This window comes from Crocodylus porosus, unplaced genomic scaffold (genome assembly GCF_001723895.1).
Source record: "Crocodylus porosus isolate Cpor-Errol unplaced genomic scaffold, CroPor_comp1, whole genome shotgun sequence".
Lineage (NCBI taxonomy): Eukaryota > Metazoa > Chordata > Crocodylia > Crocodylidae > Crocodylus > Crocodylus porosus.
Window position 1 is genome coordinate 21,425,316 of NW_017728948.1, and position 19,276 is coordinate 21,444,591.

Here is a 19,276-nt window from a genome sequence, read left to right on the forward strand (position 1 = left end):
TGGATGTGTGCCAGAATAATTTTCTCGAACAGCTTGCTTAGGATCGAGGTAAGACTAACTGGCCTATAGTTCCCCGGGTCCTCCTTCTTCCCCTTTTTGAAGATGGGAACCACGTTGGCCCTCTTCCAGTCCTCTGACACCACACCAGAGCACCATGAGTGCGCGTAAAGCCATGCCAGGGGTCCCGCAATGACCTCGGCCAATTCCTTTAGTACTCTAGGATGGAGATCGTCCAGACGAGCTGACTTGAATACATCCAGTCCCTCCAGAAGCTCCCTAACTAGTTCCTCACTAACCCTTGGCCCAGGTGTGCCTCCCCTGGGCCCAAGAAAGGCCCTGCAGGGAGGTGGCTGTTCTGGTCCCTACTTAGGAAGACGGAGGCAAAGAAATCGTTAAACATGTTAGCTGTGTCATCTGGTGTGACGACCAGATTTCCCAACATGTCCTGCAGGGGCTCTACATTACCCGGAACCTTCTTTTTACCCCCTATGTATTTAAAGAAGGATTTCTTATTGTCCTTAATCTGGGAAACTAGACCTAATTCCATCTCTGCCTTGGCCTTCCTGACTGCCCCCCTACATCTCTGAGTGACTGCAGTATAGTCATCCCTGGTGATGTCCCCTTCTTTCCATTGGGTGTACACCTCCCTTTCAGCAAGGAGACATTCCCAGATGCTTTTGGTGAGCCATGGAGGCTTGTGTGCCCTCCTGCTCCCTTTGATCCTCGTTGGGATTACCTTCCTCTGGGCTTGAAGGATTGTCTCCTTAAGGAGTGACCACTCTCTTTTGACACCTGGCTCCCCTCTGCTCTGGGACTTCGGCACTTCCCCAACTATCCTCCTTAGCTCGTTGAAGTCCGCCTTTCTGAAATATAGGGCTGCTGCCTTATTGCAGGCCTTTGCCACCTTGTGCTGGATGGTGAATTCCAACAGGCAATGATCACTGTCTCCCAGGTGGTCAAGCACCCGCAGCCCCCTCACCAGGTCATCTCCCGTGGCCAGCACTAGGTCCAAGAAGGCATCTCACCTGGTGGGGGTGTGCACCTCTTGGGTTAGATGGAGGTCCTGCACTCTGTCTAAGAACCTATGTGAGCGGTCAGACCTGGCTGACTGCTCTTCCCAGCAGATGTCCAGGAAGTTCAGGTCCCCCATGACTACCACATCCTTAGACTTTACTACCTCTATGAGCTGACCTAAGAATTCCTGGTCAAGCTCTTCCCCCTGGTTGGGAGGTCTGTAGTAGACACCCACCATTAAGTCTCTTTCCCCTTGACTGCAAATTAATTTAATTGAATACAATTTGCCACCTTAAACCAGAGGGCTACTAGCTAAGACCATTACTTGATATATCAGAGGAAAATTAAGTCCATGTCCCTTCCGTGTTCTCACTATTTTATTTTGATATGTGGTGAATTAAGCAGATATTCATGCAATACTTTATATAAGAGCAAATATTTTCCTTTTCCTTGTGTAAAAGCATCTTTAGAGCTGAGATTAGAACATCTCATTTTATTAATAATGGTAGTAATGGCAATAAAATGATAAATCCTTTTAAAATTATACTCAGACCTCCTGACACACTTAGTCAAATAGGCTGTTCATATATTGTATGTGAAAGTACTACTGTATATACTCAAATACAAGATGAGGTATTTCCCCCACAATTGGCATGAGAAAAGCAGCCCCTGATCTTACATTCATACTTACATACAAGGGAACCGGATTAAATACATTACCTATCATTGAACTGCTGCCATCAGTAATGGAAGCCAACTATGAAGTTGATTAAATGCAGCCAACATGGAGCATGACTATTAAATACATGGCCTGTATTAGGGAAATATGTCAATGGGAAGTCTTTTTTTTTTTTTGCCCTTAAAAAAAATGGATGGGTGTTCCCTCCGCAGGGAACTAGCACCAGATTTAGAGGTGCTACTATACCAGGCTGGCAGTGGGAAGGCCAGAGCCAGCCCTGATACCCTCCCCTTGGTGGCAAAAATGATTGATCTTGGGAACCTACCCTTTTTTTTTTTTTAAGAATTTTTTTCTGTTCCAATCCAAATCAGCCAAATCAAGTCCAAACCCACGGGTCAGTCCAGAACCATAAGTGGCCCTACAACTGGCAAACATCCTCCACCCCAACCAGGGGCGTCAGATATTTCCATCGTCTTTTGGCAGGCATCCTAAGTGCAGGGACAAGCCTGGAGGCTTGGGGCTCAGATGCCCCCAAGTTTCACCTAACTTCAGCCATATAGCCAAAGGAGCAAGCTAGGGAGGAGCCTCCTGTTCCCATAAAATGAGCATTAAACCCCAACACCTCAACAGGGACCTGGCAGGGGAAACACCATGTATCTGGGTCCAAGAAAGCAGTTTTCTTTAAGCCTCCCAGGGGTAACTGGGTCCAAGAAAGCAGTTTTCCTTAAGCCTCCCAGGGGTAACTGTTTTTCTGGTGTGGTTTAGTACCCACCGAGGCAATTAACGCCCATTTTATGGAAATAAGAGACTTCTCCCTAGCTTGTTACTGTGGCCATATGGCTGAGGGCAGACAAAGCTTGGGGGCATCCAAACCCCAAGCCTCTGTGCTTGGGCCTGCATGTAGGATGCCTGCCAAAAGAATTTGGAAATATTTGAGTATTTGGAAATATTTGGAAATATCAGGCTGAGGAAGCATCTGCAGTTGGTGTGTGGTGTTCCTGGATAGAAGAGCACACATGAACTGCAGATGCTTCCTCAGCCTGACGAAGGGTTTTTAAACCCAAAAGCTTGCTAAGAAGATTTTTTCCAACTATTTGAGTTGGTCTAATAAAAAATATCAGATTTACCCAAAGAACATTGCTTGGACAATTATATCAAATGTATACATTTTCCATATATAGAATCTAATTATTGGGGGTCATCTTATTATGGGGATTGTCTTATATTCAAGCAGATATGGTAATTCTTTCTTTTGTTGTATGTTATATTTGTAAATGGGAAGAATGGCTCATAATGGCCCTTAAATTGGCAATGAGTTTTCACTGAGTTCTTCCTCAGGCCCAGTTGATATTGATATGAGTTTTGTCCAAATAAGACTAAAGTGAAAAAAAAGAGAGCAAAGACTCCCTAATTTAGTTAAACATTCCTCCCAGTCTTTAGGATTTCAATCAAGTTTTAGCAGTTTAGTTGTGCAATAATTTTCAAAACCACTAGTATCTTTTTATTCTGTTTTTTGAAAGAACCAACCCAGAGAAACAACAGAGAATTTCTCTTGCCTTCTTGTCAGTGCACTGCACACCAGTTGTTTTACACAACTTGATCACTCATAATTCTGCTGAAAAGAGATCCAATCCCATTGTCACTGAAGTAAAAAATAAAATCCCCATTTCTGCTTTTAATAGGAGCACCCTCTGCCATTTTTTTTGCAAAATACCTGTCATCAACAATCTCAAGCATAACACGAGGAGGAAGAGAAGATCCAAATCTGTTACTAAATCTCTTCTCCTTCGGCTTCACTATTTAACTGCATAATTACAGTATTTAACAGTGTGCAGCATTTTGTGATGTTTGCATGAAATCTGCAGTACAAAATTTGAACCAGTTTGTATTTAAGTAGCTACTTGTTCTGGAAGACATTTTAGAACTTTACAGTGAGAAATGATTTCAATGAAGCATTGAATATAAAGGTCTAATTTCGAAACAAACAATATTTGCAAGCATTGACCCGGATCTCTGGTTTGGAGTTAACACAGCATCATTTTTTGATTCTTCACATTCTCATTAGAAAAAATTGTCCTTGTGCAAGTCTTCTTTACGAAACATTTTTTTAAATGCATGTTGAATTGGCTTTTGCATAAAATGTTGCCCTCTGCTCTTTGAAAACAAAAGCAACACTTTCCCCAACTCACTCGTATGTCTGCACACATAAACTGATGCGGGAGGTTGTGAGGACATATATTTTGGTCATTAGGCTTTTTTTAGATCAGTTCTATGGGGTTCAATCTATATAGGAACAAGAAGGGGAAAAATCCACACTTACCCAAGCAGTCAGAAAACACTGTCAAAAGAAAAACTTTCAGAATGATCATGGACATCTCTCAGCAAGTGTCTTTCAGTTGAAGTTCCTTTAAAAGTCAGTTTATCATATATGCAGCTTAACTTCCTGTTCCCTCTGCTGTGCTGGTGGTGATTAAAGATCTTAAAACGTGTTTCTAAGCACAATCACTGAATTATGATGATAAATATTTCAGTTTCAAAGCTCAACCCAAACTGTCTGAATAACTGAACATTTTGATTTTCAAGGTAAATCTAACTGCCTGCTCTTTAAATGGGACAGTGGTGCTCAGCGTTCTACCATGAAGTCATGCTCTTGACCACAAAAGTCAGAAGTTCTTTCCTTTGAAGCATTTGATAAGGATGAGGTTTCTTCAGCTACTCCATTCATCTCCTCAGACATTTCAGTAACTCGAAGCATAATTTATTTGATGAATTCAGTCCAAATCTGAGGTTGGGGACAACATGCATGTGGTACCCTGCTGCTAATGATCACATTACTTTCCCCATCACGTATTACATTGTCACCTTGTTAGTGTGCTTATATCGTGGCTATACTAGGTTGTTGCTACCACTTTTCCCTATTGTTGGTTTAGAATTGAAGTGCCTCCACTATCAGAAGGATGCAGAAAAACAGGGGATAAACATTTTTGTTACCATGTCATTTACCACTACTTGGGGGAGTAAACCTGCCCATAGTCTATGCCACTGATTACTGTTGCTGGAGGAGCTGCCCAGATGGAAGTCTAACAGTGGGATAAGTGCAAATAAACACTGGTCAAATGGCAGGTAAAAATGTGGGCCAAGATGCTGACACAGGTTTATTAAGTCCAATTAGGTACAATGAATGAGTTGTGTCACTATTATATTTGCACTGGAATTACAAAAAGCCATTGGCTTCTGAGAGTATAGGCAGATGTGTGTTACACACTATTCTCAAGGGTCCCTTTTTCTGTCTCTAGAAGGAAATTACAGAGTAGTATCATATCCACATATTTTGGCTGACAGTGCACACTCACAACCCTTAGTGTGTACCCTACTGATCCATGAATAATCAAAGAGCATATAGTTGTTGATCACATGACCCCCCAAGGCTAGAAACATACTTTGTACCTGTCCCTGGACAAACTGTGCCAGTGTTTATCCTGGGTTCCAGGATTGGTGTCTACACATAATTGCCCTTCTAATGAGGGCTTAGTGAGCAGTTGAATGCATTCCCACTTTCTTGCCATTGAGTCAGTGATGTAGTCCCAGGCTAACTGGTCGGACACTTTGTGATGTCCCAGGACAAACTGTTGGCACATCTTATTCCACGAACCCTTTTAGGATGCACCTCAGGATAATGGGCATAAATGTCTAAATGACTGAAATGGTTTATCCTGGGCCAAATGTGATGTCTATTTGTAACCTGAGATCCAAAAATCTTAATTTGGATTGACACTTTGTGACTGGCAAATAACTCACTAAGTGCCTGTCTATACTTTAAAAATGACCAAAGGACAAGGTCAGGAGGTGCATCTAGATGAGACACTTTATTGCGCTGCAGAATAAACTAATTTAATATGCAGTAATGTGTCACTGTCTACACATGCAGGGTATTTACTGCACAGTAAATTAAGCTACTGCATAGTAAGCTAGTACCTGTACAGGTACTAGATTAACTGTACAGTAACTACTGAGCAGTAGCACTTGGGTCATCTTAGGCATGGGGGGCCACAGGGGACAGGGAGCTCTCTGCCCCTGGTCTTGGCACTGCTCAGCTTCCGGCTCCCCCTAGTAACTGGGAGCTGATCAGTGCCAGGACTGGGGAGCTTTCTGCTCCCTGTCCTGGCTTCCAGCACAGAACTGGCAGCTCCAGGGGGGCAGACAGGTGATGGGATCTCAGCTCCCTCTAGCCCTCCAGAGAAGCCAGCTCTGCATCCTCCGCATAGAGCTGCCTCAGGGGGCAAGCAGGGTCTGGGGACCCAGCCTCTGCTCACCCTCCAGAGCAGCTCTGCACAGTTCCCAGCTCCCGCTTGGCCTTTGAGCAGCCAGTTTTGTACCATGCAGAGATGTTCTATGGGGTGGGCAAGGGCTAGGTTCTCAGCCCCCACTCACCCTCTGGAGCTGCCAGCCCTGGTCTGGGGGGTGGACGAGTTGGTAACCCAAGCAGAGCAGCTGCCAATGAATCCTGTGCCCCCCTGCCCAGCAGAAGGCTCGCCAGCAGCTGCCCCACACCTCAGGGACTCGCTGGCACCCGTGTCCTTCAGTGGGCAAAGAGGGCCAGGAAAGCCCTGCCTGCAGCAGGCGCAGCTGTCTCTTGGCCCAGTGCCCATCAGGACCCCTCCTGTGACCCTGGCAAGGCCCCATGCCAGCACCTGAGGGAGCTTGGAGTTCCCCCTAGCTACTGCAGGGGGTATAGAGAAGGGCGGGAGAAGCCCTATACAGGCCTGCTTTCATTGGGCATGTCCAGACGAGCGTGCCCTGTTGTGGCATCTCAAACCAGTTTGATATGCTGCAAGATGCACACTAAGAACAAAAAAAAGTTCCCTGTGCTGCTTATTTGCAGTGCGGGCTCTGACTTGGATACATGGATTTCCAGGTAAGAACAACAGCAATAAAAAACAAAACCAGAAAAAAGCAGAATAGGACACAGTCCTGCAGTGTGCCCTGAGGCAAGCAGAGGCTGGGTCCTCCAGAGACACACTGGCATCTGGCCAGAATGTCTCTATGCTGCTTCTGCTGCTGTAGCACACTGCCTCAGCACGTAGGGCAAACAGGAGCAGGGCAAGGCTGCGGTGTGACCTGGCCCCAGGCACTGTCCCAGATAAGCAGGGACTGGGGGTGAGGGGACCGTGTGGTTTCTGGTGGGCTTTGTGGGTGTGGTGTGTGTGGGAAGTGGGAGGGGGTGTGGGAGGATGTGGGGAAGTTTGAGGGAGGGCTGTCACATGCCCCCCACTCTGCGGTACACTGCATCCAGTGCTGGCAGCAGCCAGCTGGGTCATGTTTGTTGCAGAGTTGCCTGATCTGCGGTCTGTGCATGGAGAATGGGCCCAGCCCCTTCTGCTATCAAGCCTTTGGACAGGACTGAGACAGCTTCTGCCACCACTCGCGGCTTTTGTCCAAACGTGCATGCTAGTAGGGCAGGCTGGGCTGGGTCAGTCCCATTCTCCATGAGGGTCAGGTGGTGATGTGCGGCTGAGGGGCTGTGCCTACAGTGGGCCATGACCACCCTGACAGCCTGGCTAGCTGCTGCTGCCAGCTCTGAGGGATGTGCACGACAGGGGGATGGGGGGTGGGTATGTGGTGCACCTCCCCATAAACTCCAAATCCCTCCCACACCTACCCACACATCCTGTGCCCCCCACATCCTCCTGCACACACCCATCTTCCCCAGACTCCCCTCCTATAAACCCCACATCCCCCCATCACACACCCAGCATGCCCAGCTGCCAGGCAGGATGAGATCCGCTGGCAGATGTGGCTTCAGAGGAAGCTGTCCCCACATCCTGGTTAGATGTACACCTTGCTGGGGTTGTTTGACCCCAGTACTCTTTCCTGCCATGGCAGGGGGTCGGACTAGATGATCTACTCAGGTCCCTTCTGATCCTAGAAACAATGAAACTATGGTTAGTGAAGGGGTCAGGAGGAGCTTTGATTTTTCTGTAAGAAAACCAAAAGCAAACATCAAAGCTTATAGATATTTAGAATTTAGAATTTATTTTACTATGATGATAGAGATGCTGGTAGGCTTCCAAATGCTTTAGAATTGTAAATTTATCAATAAAACATTGCCCAGCTGACCTCTGTCTCCCTCTATATAGTGTTTTTTTGTTTTAATTGTGGAAGAACATGGATTTTGGAGTATTTTAAGGAGTGAATGTGGGATTTTGTATCATAGAATTTTCACTTTTTAAATAGGAAACACCAGGATTCTTGTTAGTGAGGCAACTGGGAGGACCCAGGCAAAGAAGCCTGCCCAGGGCTGGCACCAGGGACCCAGCTGGAGGTGGCTGAACTGCTGGGCATTTGGGGCCAGGAGGACATGCTTTGACAGTTCAAAGCAGGCCACCACATCTTCCAGGTGATAGCTGCCCAGATAGTAGGACATGGGCACACATGGCAGCAGCGTCACACAAAGACCAACTGTGTAGCCACACCCTACAGGCAGCTGGCCCACAGGTGCAGTTGGCTCTGCTGCAGTGCCCATGTCACAGCCTAGGTGGCTGTGCGGTCCCCGCCCAGATCTGGCAGGTATGCAGACATGAGGCTGCAGATGCTGTTGCAGGTGGCATCAGGTCACAACCAGGCAGCAGCCCCCACTGCCAGACTGCAGTAGAGGGTACCAGAGGCCACTCTAGGTCAGGGCTGCTGCAGCAGTCCAGCTAGCTTGTGGGGCTAGTGTCCCCATATGTCAACTGGCTGGGCCTCAGAAGCTTGTGAGAGCAAGTAAGCCTGGGCTGTTCACCAGGGCAACTTTTTATACTGTTGGGGCCAGCACCTGCGCTTCAGCTCCCCTGGCTACGGATCCCCAAGTGGCACAACTTATCCCACACGAGAGTGCATATTCAGGCATGTGTCCTGAAGCAAAAATCTCTGGCACAAATTTGTGCTGCTTCTGTTTGAGCTTCTGTAAGCACACGTCCCTACATGTATGGCCATGCCCACTGGGACCAAATCTGCTCCCGCCAAAGGCTTACTGTGCAGTATTTTACTGCACAGTAAGCTTAATGTAAATTAATAGCATGCTCAGGGACTGGTAGTTGATAATGAATAGAACAGGAATAGCATCGAGTAGAATTTCAGCTGTGGATTAAGATAAATCATATTCAAAACCTTTTTAGTAACCTAACCCCATAGTTACTGACACAGTGCTAAACATAACTCATGCTAATCTATTCTTGCAATTAAAACATGTTACGTACCAGTTCATCTATTCTCTGGAATAGCTGTGACAGTGTAGCTGTAATTTAGGGAGACTGAGGCTCAGATTCCAGTAGCTGCCCTTTGTAGTTTCCAGGATGAACCAAAGGTTCATTATTATACTTAAATATGTAATGAAATTTACCTTAAACAACAATAATAAAGGGACCAAATTAGCAGGAAAAGAAAGGTAGTTAGAATCACCTTAATGATACAGATGTTTCTTGGTCCCCTATTCCATAATTATTTTTGTAAACATTAAAATAAAATACTTCATTAGGAAGCATAACACAAAAAAACACCGACAGGTTGTGCTGCCCACTTTTATTATATATATTTTTAGGAAAAATAAAGCAACCTATGAAGACAGAAACTACTATGAATCAGTTGCTCTTTACAAATGTTACTTTATTTACTGTATCTTCTTCAGAAATATTTTTGTTGGGATTTTCAAGCAAGTCTAAGACTGGCACTCCTACCCTGTTGAAGTAAAACAAGAATCAGATGCCCTACATTCTTAAGCTCTGCGTGTACTTCTGGCCACCAGATGCTCCATCAATAGATGGCAGCCACCATCACCAGGCTGCCAAAGCACATCTGTACCCAATCTCTTCTGGTGGCTCTGCTCAACAGCTGCACTGCCAGAGCATGAAGTACTGCCTAGGAAGGCACCTGCTATGAAACGGATGGCAGCAGCTCGCTGAACATGTGGAAGCATCTAGATCCAACTAAAGCTGGATGTCAGGCAGCAGCAGGAGCCTTAACCTGGAGTAACTATTGGCAGAAGGGAGGTTTCTAGGACCAGACGCTAGATTCTTTTGACAACTCCCAGCCGTAATTGCTATTACTGCAGCACCTGTCATAGTGCTTGTGCCAGCAGAACAGGATTAGACTGCTACATGATCCAAACTGCAGCAATTTTCACCTTTTTACGTTTTTCTTATAAAAACTATGGTCAAAGTTGATCTAATAATCAAGATGTGGAAAACATCAGTATAATGCTAGGGCATTTCCTCCCTCCAAGTTTAGAAGAGAAGTTCCTTTCTTTTCTGACTGTCAAGTATTTCAATCTCTCTCTCAGAAGTAAATTCCAGTGTCATTTACTTTCACTGGCTTTATAATAAACTCTCGATTCTAGCGTTTTATTACTGTCCTCTTAAAAGGTCATTTGAGCCCAGTTTTTCTCTTGCCCAGGCAGGGAGTCAGACTTGAAGATCCCTTCTGACCCTACTTCTATGATTCTAAGGTGAGAATCAGGACAAACACTGAAGGTACAGATGTGTACACCCCACTCCTAGTGCTACAAAAATGGCAGAAGTGCTGCAGCAATGTTTCTGGATGAAAGAGGAGTTTCTTTGTAGTGCCATGTTTTGATGCACCATTTGTAATACCTGCACAGTTAGGATTACAGGCAGTCTTTGGGTCCCCCACTATCCCCAAAAGCCCGAGTCTCCCTGCGGCTTGTTTCCCAGAAGGAGCAGCAGGGGACAGTTAATCAGCACTGCCTGTGTCCTCAGTGACAAGTCAACTGTGCCTACAAGTGCTGGGTTGTCCTCAAAAACACTGCCCTTGACCAGGAGTTGTAGCTGTTTGCTAGGGCTGTGCGAAATGGCACCATTCCATTTCGACCAGTGTTTCGACATAACAGCGTTCCGTTTTGAATTTTGTTTTGATTCAAAACAGTTGTTCCGTTCCGTTCTGTCAAAACAGTTTTCCCTGTCAGCAGCCAGAGGTGCAGGGCCCCAGAACCCCTGCACCTATCTCCTTGACAGCTGGCAGGCTTCATGGCCTCAGCAGGGGCTACCATCCCTGCAGCTTTCACACTGCTGTGCCTTACCACTTAGTGTCATCCATGTCATGAGTTTTGCTTGTCTGCAGGCTTCATGCCCTCAGAAGGGGCTACCATTTCTGCAAGTTTCATCCAAATCAGACCAGAAATGACAAAGTTATCGGCTGTTTCAACCTTCCCCATTATAGCCTATGAGTAAAATGTTGAAACAGCATTGAAATGGTGAAACATTTTGACTTGCCTCGTTTTGTTTTGAGGCTGTTTTGACAATATCTGTTTTGTTTCAGTTTTGCTGTTTTGACCTCGAAATGAGTCGAAACAGCATCAAAACAGAACTGGCAGCAAAATTTTGCACAGCCCTAATTACCCTTTTTATGTATGCCTTTTGGACACAAACAAGTGTTTTTGAAGAACTGGAAGCGTGATTTGCAAACATGTTTTGAAAATGTGGCCACCATTTTAAAGGTACAGGTAACAAAGAACCCCAAAACGCTTCCTAGTCAGGGAGGATCTCATTTAGGATGAAATTAATATAGGGCACAGCATAGTGCTATGAAGAGAGAGCCAAGCTGACTTGGGTATTAAAAATAATATAGCTGCCTTAGTCCAGTGACAAGCAAGCTATATTAGCATGGGCAGAATGTTTTAGCTCCATGTTTAGCATCACGTTTTAGCTCCAGTATCATTACACAGCACTGTTTTACTTTGGGAATATGTAGTCAAAGACTGAATAGGCTTTGAAAGGCAATGTAACAATAGCCAGAGCACAAACTGCTTCAACCACATCATGTTCAGAACTGTCTTGCTGATGAGAATAAAGAATCTAGAAACGTGAATGTTGATGGTAAGGAAATTGAGTGATGGAGAAGAGGAAGCATTCTTCATCCTAGAGTGACAGGCAACTCCTAGGACCTGTTATGCCTTCAAGTGATACCAAAAATCACAGTGATCTGGAGAGCCATACAGATGTAGACATTTGCTGTTTATAATATAAATAATAAATAAATTTCTCTTCTAGGTCTTTCCTACTGGCCTCTTTCATAGATGAGATCCTGTTTTTTTCCAATAAATTCTATGCCTCTACTTTGTCATCATTTTTCCAGGTACAGATCAGTTCAACTGTTTGTCTAACTGATATCTTCCTGAGTTCTCTGAGATTTCCACTCAAGGTAAACACAATTCAAAATGGATCCCAAAACTGGGAGCGACTGGTGATGTTGTGGAGTATTGTACTTTCAGAAACAGCCTCTTTACAAACTATGGTTTGTTCTAACTCATTTGTATGGCACTGGCATGGGCATAGCAAGGCAAGCATTTCCCACTGTTTCTATTTTTAAGCTCGATATTTTTAATTTAAAGAGAAAGAGCACGTGACAAATAGCTTACCTAAAAAAGTGAGATATCATCTCCTATAAGCAAATAAATCCAGAACTAGTTTTGATAACTTAACATTTTAGGGTTTATTACACAATAATTATTCCTTCTGTTTGTGGCACCAGGGGAGAAGTTCTCAAAATTGTCACTTCAGATCTTTAAAAAAAATCATAGCAAATTATTAGGTGGGACAGGAGCATGCAACAAGCTTTCAGTGATCTTTAAAGTATACAAAAAAAGTCCTGATTTCCTTTGGGTGTATAGTTACAGTAACATTTTCTGCAGTCTTGGTATTGAAGAATCCTATAAAATACAGAAATTCAGATAAATTTATTAACAAAAGGCTTATTTTAGTCAGATACAAATAATATTTTTCCATCTCACCGTTCTTCAATCAACCACCCCTCAGATATGGTTTGCCTAGATATAGTTTTTCAGAGTAAGGTGCATACTTGTTCCAGCTGCAAGGTGCATACCTTCACAATTTTAAAATATACTTTCAACAATCTACCTCTTTTGACTTATGTTGTTGGTACCAATCATTGTCTAATGACATGCTCAAGATGCAAAAAAGTGCATGTCTTTTACTGCTTCCAATTGTCTAACCAGCCTTGAATTGTTTGTTCTGTAATCTTCATCCTTATTGCTGCCTGCTTAACTTCATGTACAGTTTTCCACCACCCTCATAAAAATACCATTATGTTATTTTTCATACAAGAGGCCATTTTGAGAGCTTCTAGACCACCAGAGAGAAAAATCCAATGCTTCGTCTTTTCCAAGTTATGGTTTTGACCTGATTTTCCACCCAGCAGTTTACTTATGTAATAGCAAAAACTAGATTTTTTTTCAAGATAATTCAGTCAGTGTTGCAGCCCAGATTACAACTATGTGGATACAAAACTCAATGGTCCCTAGAGTCTGTAGTTTCAGGATTTATATTTTAGTCATCTCTATTAAAAACTACAGTAAAAAGGAAATGCATACACTGATCAAAGTCTGGAATCTTACTATGGTGGGTACCACAGACATACTTTAATGAATAGAAAGGAAAGAGACATTTTTAACTTTATGGATATTCAGGGCAGAACCATCTTCACTGTAAAGTTAGCCTGAGTGGTCAGCACTCCAGGCTGAACAACTGTATTAGCCAGGTCCAGGTCTGAGGATACCTTACTTTGTCCTTCCCCATGCGAGTCAGTAAGACCTTTGGGGGCATGTTCCAAGGCTCTGTGCCCTGTAGGAAGCTTAGCAGCTCTGCAACTCTTACAAGGGCCTTTTACAAGCACTTCAGGAATGGATCCAGAGGAGTGCAGTGGTGCAGTCACATCCCCCCTTTGATTCCTGCTCCACCCAAAGTTCAAAGCCATCTGCCTTCAGTGGCAGCACTATTTCTATTCAGGCAGAGACTTCATGGCTTATTATAATCAATTTGATTCCTTCCAAATTCTTCATTTCACAAGTGTTAATGACCCATTCTCCTTTTAATGGCTTTTAAATGGTCCCACTAATCAAGCTATTTTTTCTTCTGCAATTCTGCTGTCTGTTACCTGCTCCTGACAGTATAGCTCCTGTTCCACAGCTCTGCAGACTGCTTTTAGCCTTAGCTAGAAACATTAACTCAGGTGTGGAAATAACTTTCAGTGAAGCATTGGACGCACTGTCAAGATGCTCAAGTGTTGCAGGGCTCTCAGGTGCCCTGCGACAGAGTAGAAATGGCTCAGGAGAGACCCCTAGTGGTGGGAAAGGGGAAGCACAGCTGCCAGTCACCAGGACTGTGTAGGTGCTTGTTGCCCTAGCAACCAGTGAAGCCTAGAGCCAGGAAGGGGCGGAGCTTAGACCTTCTTAAGCCCAGGAGGGCAGTTCCCCTCCAGCAGCCGAAGGAGGAGGAACTTGGCCTGGGCAAGGGGAGAGCTTGGATGGTTGGAACACCCTGGTCCCTGCTGGGGGTGGATGAGCTCTCTCTCTCTCTGGTAAGGAGAGGTTTCTAATTTTTCAGACCAGAATGGTCTAGTTTTTATGTTGCAGCCCGGGGGCTTTGCGTTTGTGTTTTGTTCCACCGGAGGACCGGGTGAGGCTACAGGGGTGCAAGGAGGCCTCACGGGAGCTCCCCAGTAATCTGGGGGTTCCTGGTGCCCAGAGGGCATAGTGAGTGGTGCTGAAGAGGGCACAGCTTTGTTTGGGGGTACGTTGGCCCAGCCCCAGAGGTAGGGGTCAGCGTAGAGCCCTGACTAGGGGGCAGTGTGGAGCCCCGGAGTTAGAGGGCAGCGAAGAGCCCTGGACTAGGGGGGTGCGGAGGAGCTCAGAGTGAAGGGGCAGTGAGGGGCCCCGAGAGTGAGAAGGGGCGTCGAGGAGCCCCGAAGGCAAGCAAAGGGCTGGGACCTAATACCATGGCCCTAGAGAGATCACACTAGCACCATCTGCGAGGCTTGGGCTGCGGTGCAGGGGAGGAAAAGGAGCCGCAGACGGCACCCCCTGTCATCGGGGCGCACAAAAATGGGCAGCTTCCCGCTAATTCAAATCATTCATCAATTATGAGCAAGATCAAGACGTGGCAGGCAAAAGTAAGCGGGCGATCAGCCCATTGCAAGAGACCAGAGCCGCGCGTCCAGAAAGGCTCAGAAAGCGGCACTCCTGTTACATCAAGAAAGCTCAATTTTGTTTTGTAAATCTCTTTCAGATTCATATTTTATTCTAATGACTACAGGACTAAAGAAACATTTTTTGAGTATTTTTGCCTAGCTAGCTGCGTTTTTATATATAATATAATATAGCAAATTGATGCACAGCCAATAAAGTTATATTTATTTTTGCTTCAAACTTGAACTGAATATGCTCCTAGTCTCTTAGTAAAATTTCTAGATTGTCTTTTACAGGAGAAAGATGTGTTGTGTTATATGTGATGATGCACAACTCTATCAGCACCCTCTTTTTCAAAATCCTAGATCTGCCCCTGGAGAACCTGTCTGTCCTTCTGAGGAATTGTAGGAAAGCAGACAAGGAATATCATTTTTCACTGTGTGCACCTTGCAAAAGAAGGCATGCTTCCTGCTTGAGTCTGAGTGGGACCTTTATAACCTCACCTATGCCAGCTGGCACATGTTGGAAGCATTGCAAAATTCAAGTGAGGACAAGCATGAAAACAGAAGGCAAGTTAGGGGCAACGCCTGGATTATTTACATTCAAAATCCTGTAACTTATTGTGGTACTGCCTTTCACTCCACTTGGGTCAGGAAGAGGTCTACCTGGAAGCTCAAGTTAACATAACTCAGCATTTACTTGCACAACTAATCTTTGTAGCAGTATGTAGCTGCTCTTACTCAAGCTAGGGCCACACAGGGAAGAGTTGACTTAGTTGACTCTGATTCCAGTCATTTCAAAATAGTACCTATGTAAATATGCTTTTCCCTTAAGTATTAGTGTTTGGAGGCTGTGTTGGAACCCAGCCTGGTTATACAGAACAGAGCTGACAAAAAGAATTGTAAATCTTTCACCTGGATCTGCTGGATGAGACAGTATGCTAGCTTTTGATATCTGATTACAGTATCAGCCCATACCCATCCTTTTCAGCAGCTCAGGCCATAAAGACAGGAAACAAAACTTGGCTTCTAACTAACCTTGGTTTAGACGCTGTGCCGTTTTCCACTTCCATCGATTCAAAGCATTGATATCCCAGGTTCCTGTAAGTGACCGTTCCTCTACCAGTACCACGGTTCCCAATCCCTTCAGCAGAGCCTAGGAATGAAGAAACCCAAATACACCCATTAAACTTCACTCACAGGACTCTATACCATCACACTCTTCCCTTTACCAGTGGCGACACATAGGGGATGCAAGGGGGATGCAAGTGTACCCCCGAGAGTGCAGGTGCATCCCCTCACCAGCCACGCTCCCAGCTTAGGTGATGGGCAGCGGGGGCAGGCAGGAGCACCAGTGCCTCCCCTGCAAGCACTGGCCAGGGAGTGGGAGCGCCAGGTTGGTGAATTCTGCCATGGGGGGACCCCCCGGTTGGTGAGATTGGTCACATGACCTTCCTGACCAAGGTGGCACCAGTTACCCATGCCCTTTATTTCAAAGAGCTACTAGAGAGAAGTAAGATTTTGATTTGTAGTATCAAGAAGTTTACCACACTGCAAACTTACTGACCAAAGCAGTGTACTCTAAAAGCTACCACCGATTATTCAACACTAACATATCCCACTTTATATCACTAGGAGCAAAGACATTTGTTTTTGCTCATAAGAAAGGCAGATTCTTTCTTTGAGCCAAAATACCATGTTTCTAGACACATCTGATGCTGTGGTCACAAATGTGTGCTGTATTATATCAACATTAACTCTAAACTAGCAAGTTCAGGTTCTGGTAGCAATCAAGCCATAACAGCATGGAGCTTAGCATGGGCTGACAGCAAGCAAAGCTCTCATTTCAGCATTATACCCTGCCTCTGTCCTCACCGTGAGCATTTCTGGGATCACAATCAAAATGTTATATTAAAAAATGATTACTCTGTTGCCTGCCAGTATGTGAAAGGTTGAAATAATCAAACAAGGGGACTCAAAAGTGACCAGACAAAATGTTGCCAAATGCACAAAAAATAACACGGGAAAAAGTACAGATCAATATGCATTTCCTTCAATCCCTTTTACACTTAGTATGTTTAGACAAGACTACATGAAAAGAAATTGTAAAAAGAAGGTATCATAGCAAATGTTAAATGAATCTGAATGCAATGGATGCAGTCTTACAAATATTTGTACATGTTTTCCTACTGTAGGTTTATTTGTGGTCATGGCTACTGCAGAACAGAACAGAGCAGAAAAAAAATGAACTCAAACGTAAGGAGGAGACAGATTTTGTCACTGATGTTAACAGAACCATTATTAGACTCTGGGCATGCATAGTATCTAATGAATTAAGAGCAAGAAGGTAAGGCTTGGTAACAAGACTCCTCTGCAGAAAAGACAGACTAAATTGCAGTTGGGCAGCAGGAATCAATTTTACCTTCAGATTCACTGTTGCAGGCTGAGACAGCTTTGGATCTTCTCCTACTTCATATAGATGCCTGATTCTCAGAAGGACACGACTGAAATCTGCAGCCTCTTGCTTTTGATTGCCTTTAAAAGAAAGAAAATACATGTTAAAAACTTAATTTGACCTTTAACTGTAAAGCTCAGGGTTTATGCTGCGAGTTTCTTCTCATGACTTGTGTTAATTTCAACGTTTCCAACAGGCACAAAGAGCAAGGGAAGTGCCCAGTTCTGAAGAGCTCCACTGCCCCATCAACCCTTTGAGGCTGTATCTTACTGGATATCTGTGTACTACATTGGCTCTCCTGTGGCCTCCTTTATGCAAAGAGGTTCCTAAGTCCATGTGATACTATAATATGAATAATAGCAATAGTCACAGAGTAAAGGAGGAAAAGAAAGCTAGCATGTTAAGATGTGAGAATCTGAGTGATCTCAATCTATATGTGGCACATCACCTATCATCACACCTACCCTTGTGAATATTCCTGAGCTGCTCAGTGTGGTTGGAGCTGTATGTCCAACCAGGAATGCTTAGAGTTTGGAGGTGAAGGTTAGGTGGGAGGACCACAGGATCACTCTGGACAGGAGAAGGTTGTCTATGCAGCTTTGGTTCACCTGAAGAACAGGAAATCCAAAAAAAAAAATCATACAAAACATGGTTTTGTCAACAAAAAAAGGAACAGGTGCTGGCTATAGGTAATGCCAAAATGGAGATTTAAAGCTAAAGACAGCATAGCTAATTGCATGGGTTCCTTCAAATCTTGCTGCCGCTATTCTACTACATGACTTTAGTTATCTTTTAAAGACAGAATAAGCCAGGATTCAGAAGTGTTCACAGTTAGACGCAGAGGCCAAGGTTGCCAAAGGATGCCTCAAGTTTATTACTTTGTGCCAGCTGGGTGACTACATTATTGAGTCACGCCTTGTATAACCTAGAGTTAAATTCCAAACTCTGCAGAGGGATGTACCCAACTATGTGATCGTTATAGCCAGTTTAAAACCAGAGACTTTAAAGTCAATAGCCTTTAATAATGGGCGACTGGTGCTTCCTGAACCTGGGGAGGCGCCAGATTGCCAACCGGGGGGGGGGGGTGTCCCCCAGGAGCTGACTGCCGACTGAGGAGGGGAAGTGGGGGCAGGGAGGGTGGGGAGAAGCCCCAGCAGCCAATCGCTGAGCCAATGGTGAAACCATAAGTGAACTTCTGATTCCGTCACTGGCACTACCAGGGGCTGCACGGCCGATCTCAGTGGGTGCATGCGCACCACTACGTGTCGCCAGTGCTTTAATATCATGATTTTCAAAACCATGTCACTCAGGGCTTATTTACATGGGGAGGTAACTGTGCAGTAAACTGAACTGAAAGTAGAGGTGCACCAATATACCAGTCCATATTGCATTGGCGCCGATCAAAGGAAAATTGACATTATCAGCAATTGGCTTTTTTTGGCTGATGTGGCTGATACTGTTGCTGACAGATGTCATGTGCATGGGCGCAGCCGCAACACGCACGCAGCCAGGACTGTAGCCTGGCAGCTTGGAGAGCAGTGTCCAGCTGGTAAGTCTGTGGGGGAAAGGGGTGTGGGTGGAAGGTGGAGGAAAGGATGCGAAGGCAGCAAATCAAGGCCTCTGCAAGGCCTCCTGAGGGAGGGAGTAGGGCTGGGGTAGGCACTGCCCAGCCAGGGCAGGGCACAGGTTGGACCTGCAGAAGGTGAATGGCTCATGCCGCCGTGCCCACCCAGAGGGAACTATGTGGGGCATGTACCCCCCTGCCCCCCCGATCTCTGCGGGAGGCAAGGGTGGGCTACCTGCTGAAGGCTGGCCTGCCACAGGGATCTTCCCAGTGTGGGGGTTCAGCCAGGGCTGTGCTCAGGGTGATCAGTGGCAGTGCTGGGAGGGGAGGCTATGGAGAAAGGGGGCTAGAGCCCCCTCCCCCCCCCCAAATTCACTATAGTTCCCTCGAACCCCTCTTCCCAGCACTAGCACTGCCTGCACCACAACTGACAGCCCCAGCCCAATCCCCCACTGGAAAGAGCCTAGTGCTGCCTCTGGCCCCAGCCTGCAGCCTACCCTCACCCCACACAGATCCAGGGGGCACATGGCCCCTATGCTTCCCTGGGGGTGCATGCAGCAGCAGGAGCCCCCCGCCATACCCCTAGATG

General features: G+C 45.4%; 2 protein-coding genes across 2 annotated transcripts in view; both read right to left on the reverse strand.

Moving 5' to 3' along the window:
• LOC109322412 (transmembrane and immunoglobulin domain-containing protein 2-like) overlaps positions 1 to 4,314 on the reverse strand; it is a 24,764-nt gene extending 20,450 nt beyond the window's left edge. Inside the window, exon 1 of the mRNA XM_019553483.1 lies at positions 4,014 to 4,314. Within this exon, the coding sequence (XP_019409028.1) occupies positions 4,014 to 4,068 (55 nt within the window). The 5' untranslated portion in view covers positions 4,069 to 4,314. The remainder of the gene's footprint in view (positions 1 to 4,013) is intronic.
• A 7,839-nt stretch (positions 4,315 to 12,153) lies between these two features.
• Positions 12,154 to 19,276, reverse strand: part of MAN2B2 (mannosidase alpha class 2B member 2) — a 43,790-nt gene continuing 36,667 nt past the window's right edge. The window contains exons 16-19 of the mRNA XM_019553198.1: positions 17,588 to 17,731; positions 17,091 to 17,203; positions 15,707 to 15,824; positions 12,154 to 12,395 (exon numbers count right to left, since the gene is read on the reverse strand). Coding sequence (XP_019408743.1) covers positions 12,304 to 12,395; positions 15,707 to 15,824; positions 17,091 to 17,203; positions 17,588 to 17,731 — 467 coding nt within the window. The 3' untranslated portion in view covers positions 12,154 to 12,303. The remainder of the gene's footprint in view (positions 12,396 to 15,706; positions 15,825 to 17,090; positions 17,204 to 17,587; positions 17,732 to 19,276) is intronic.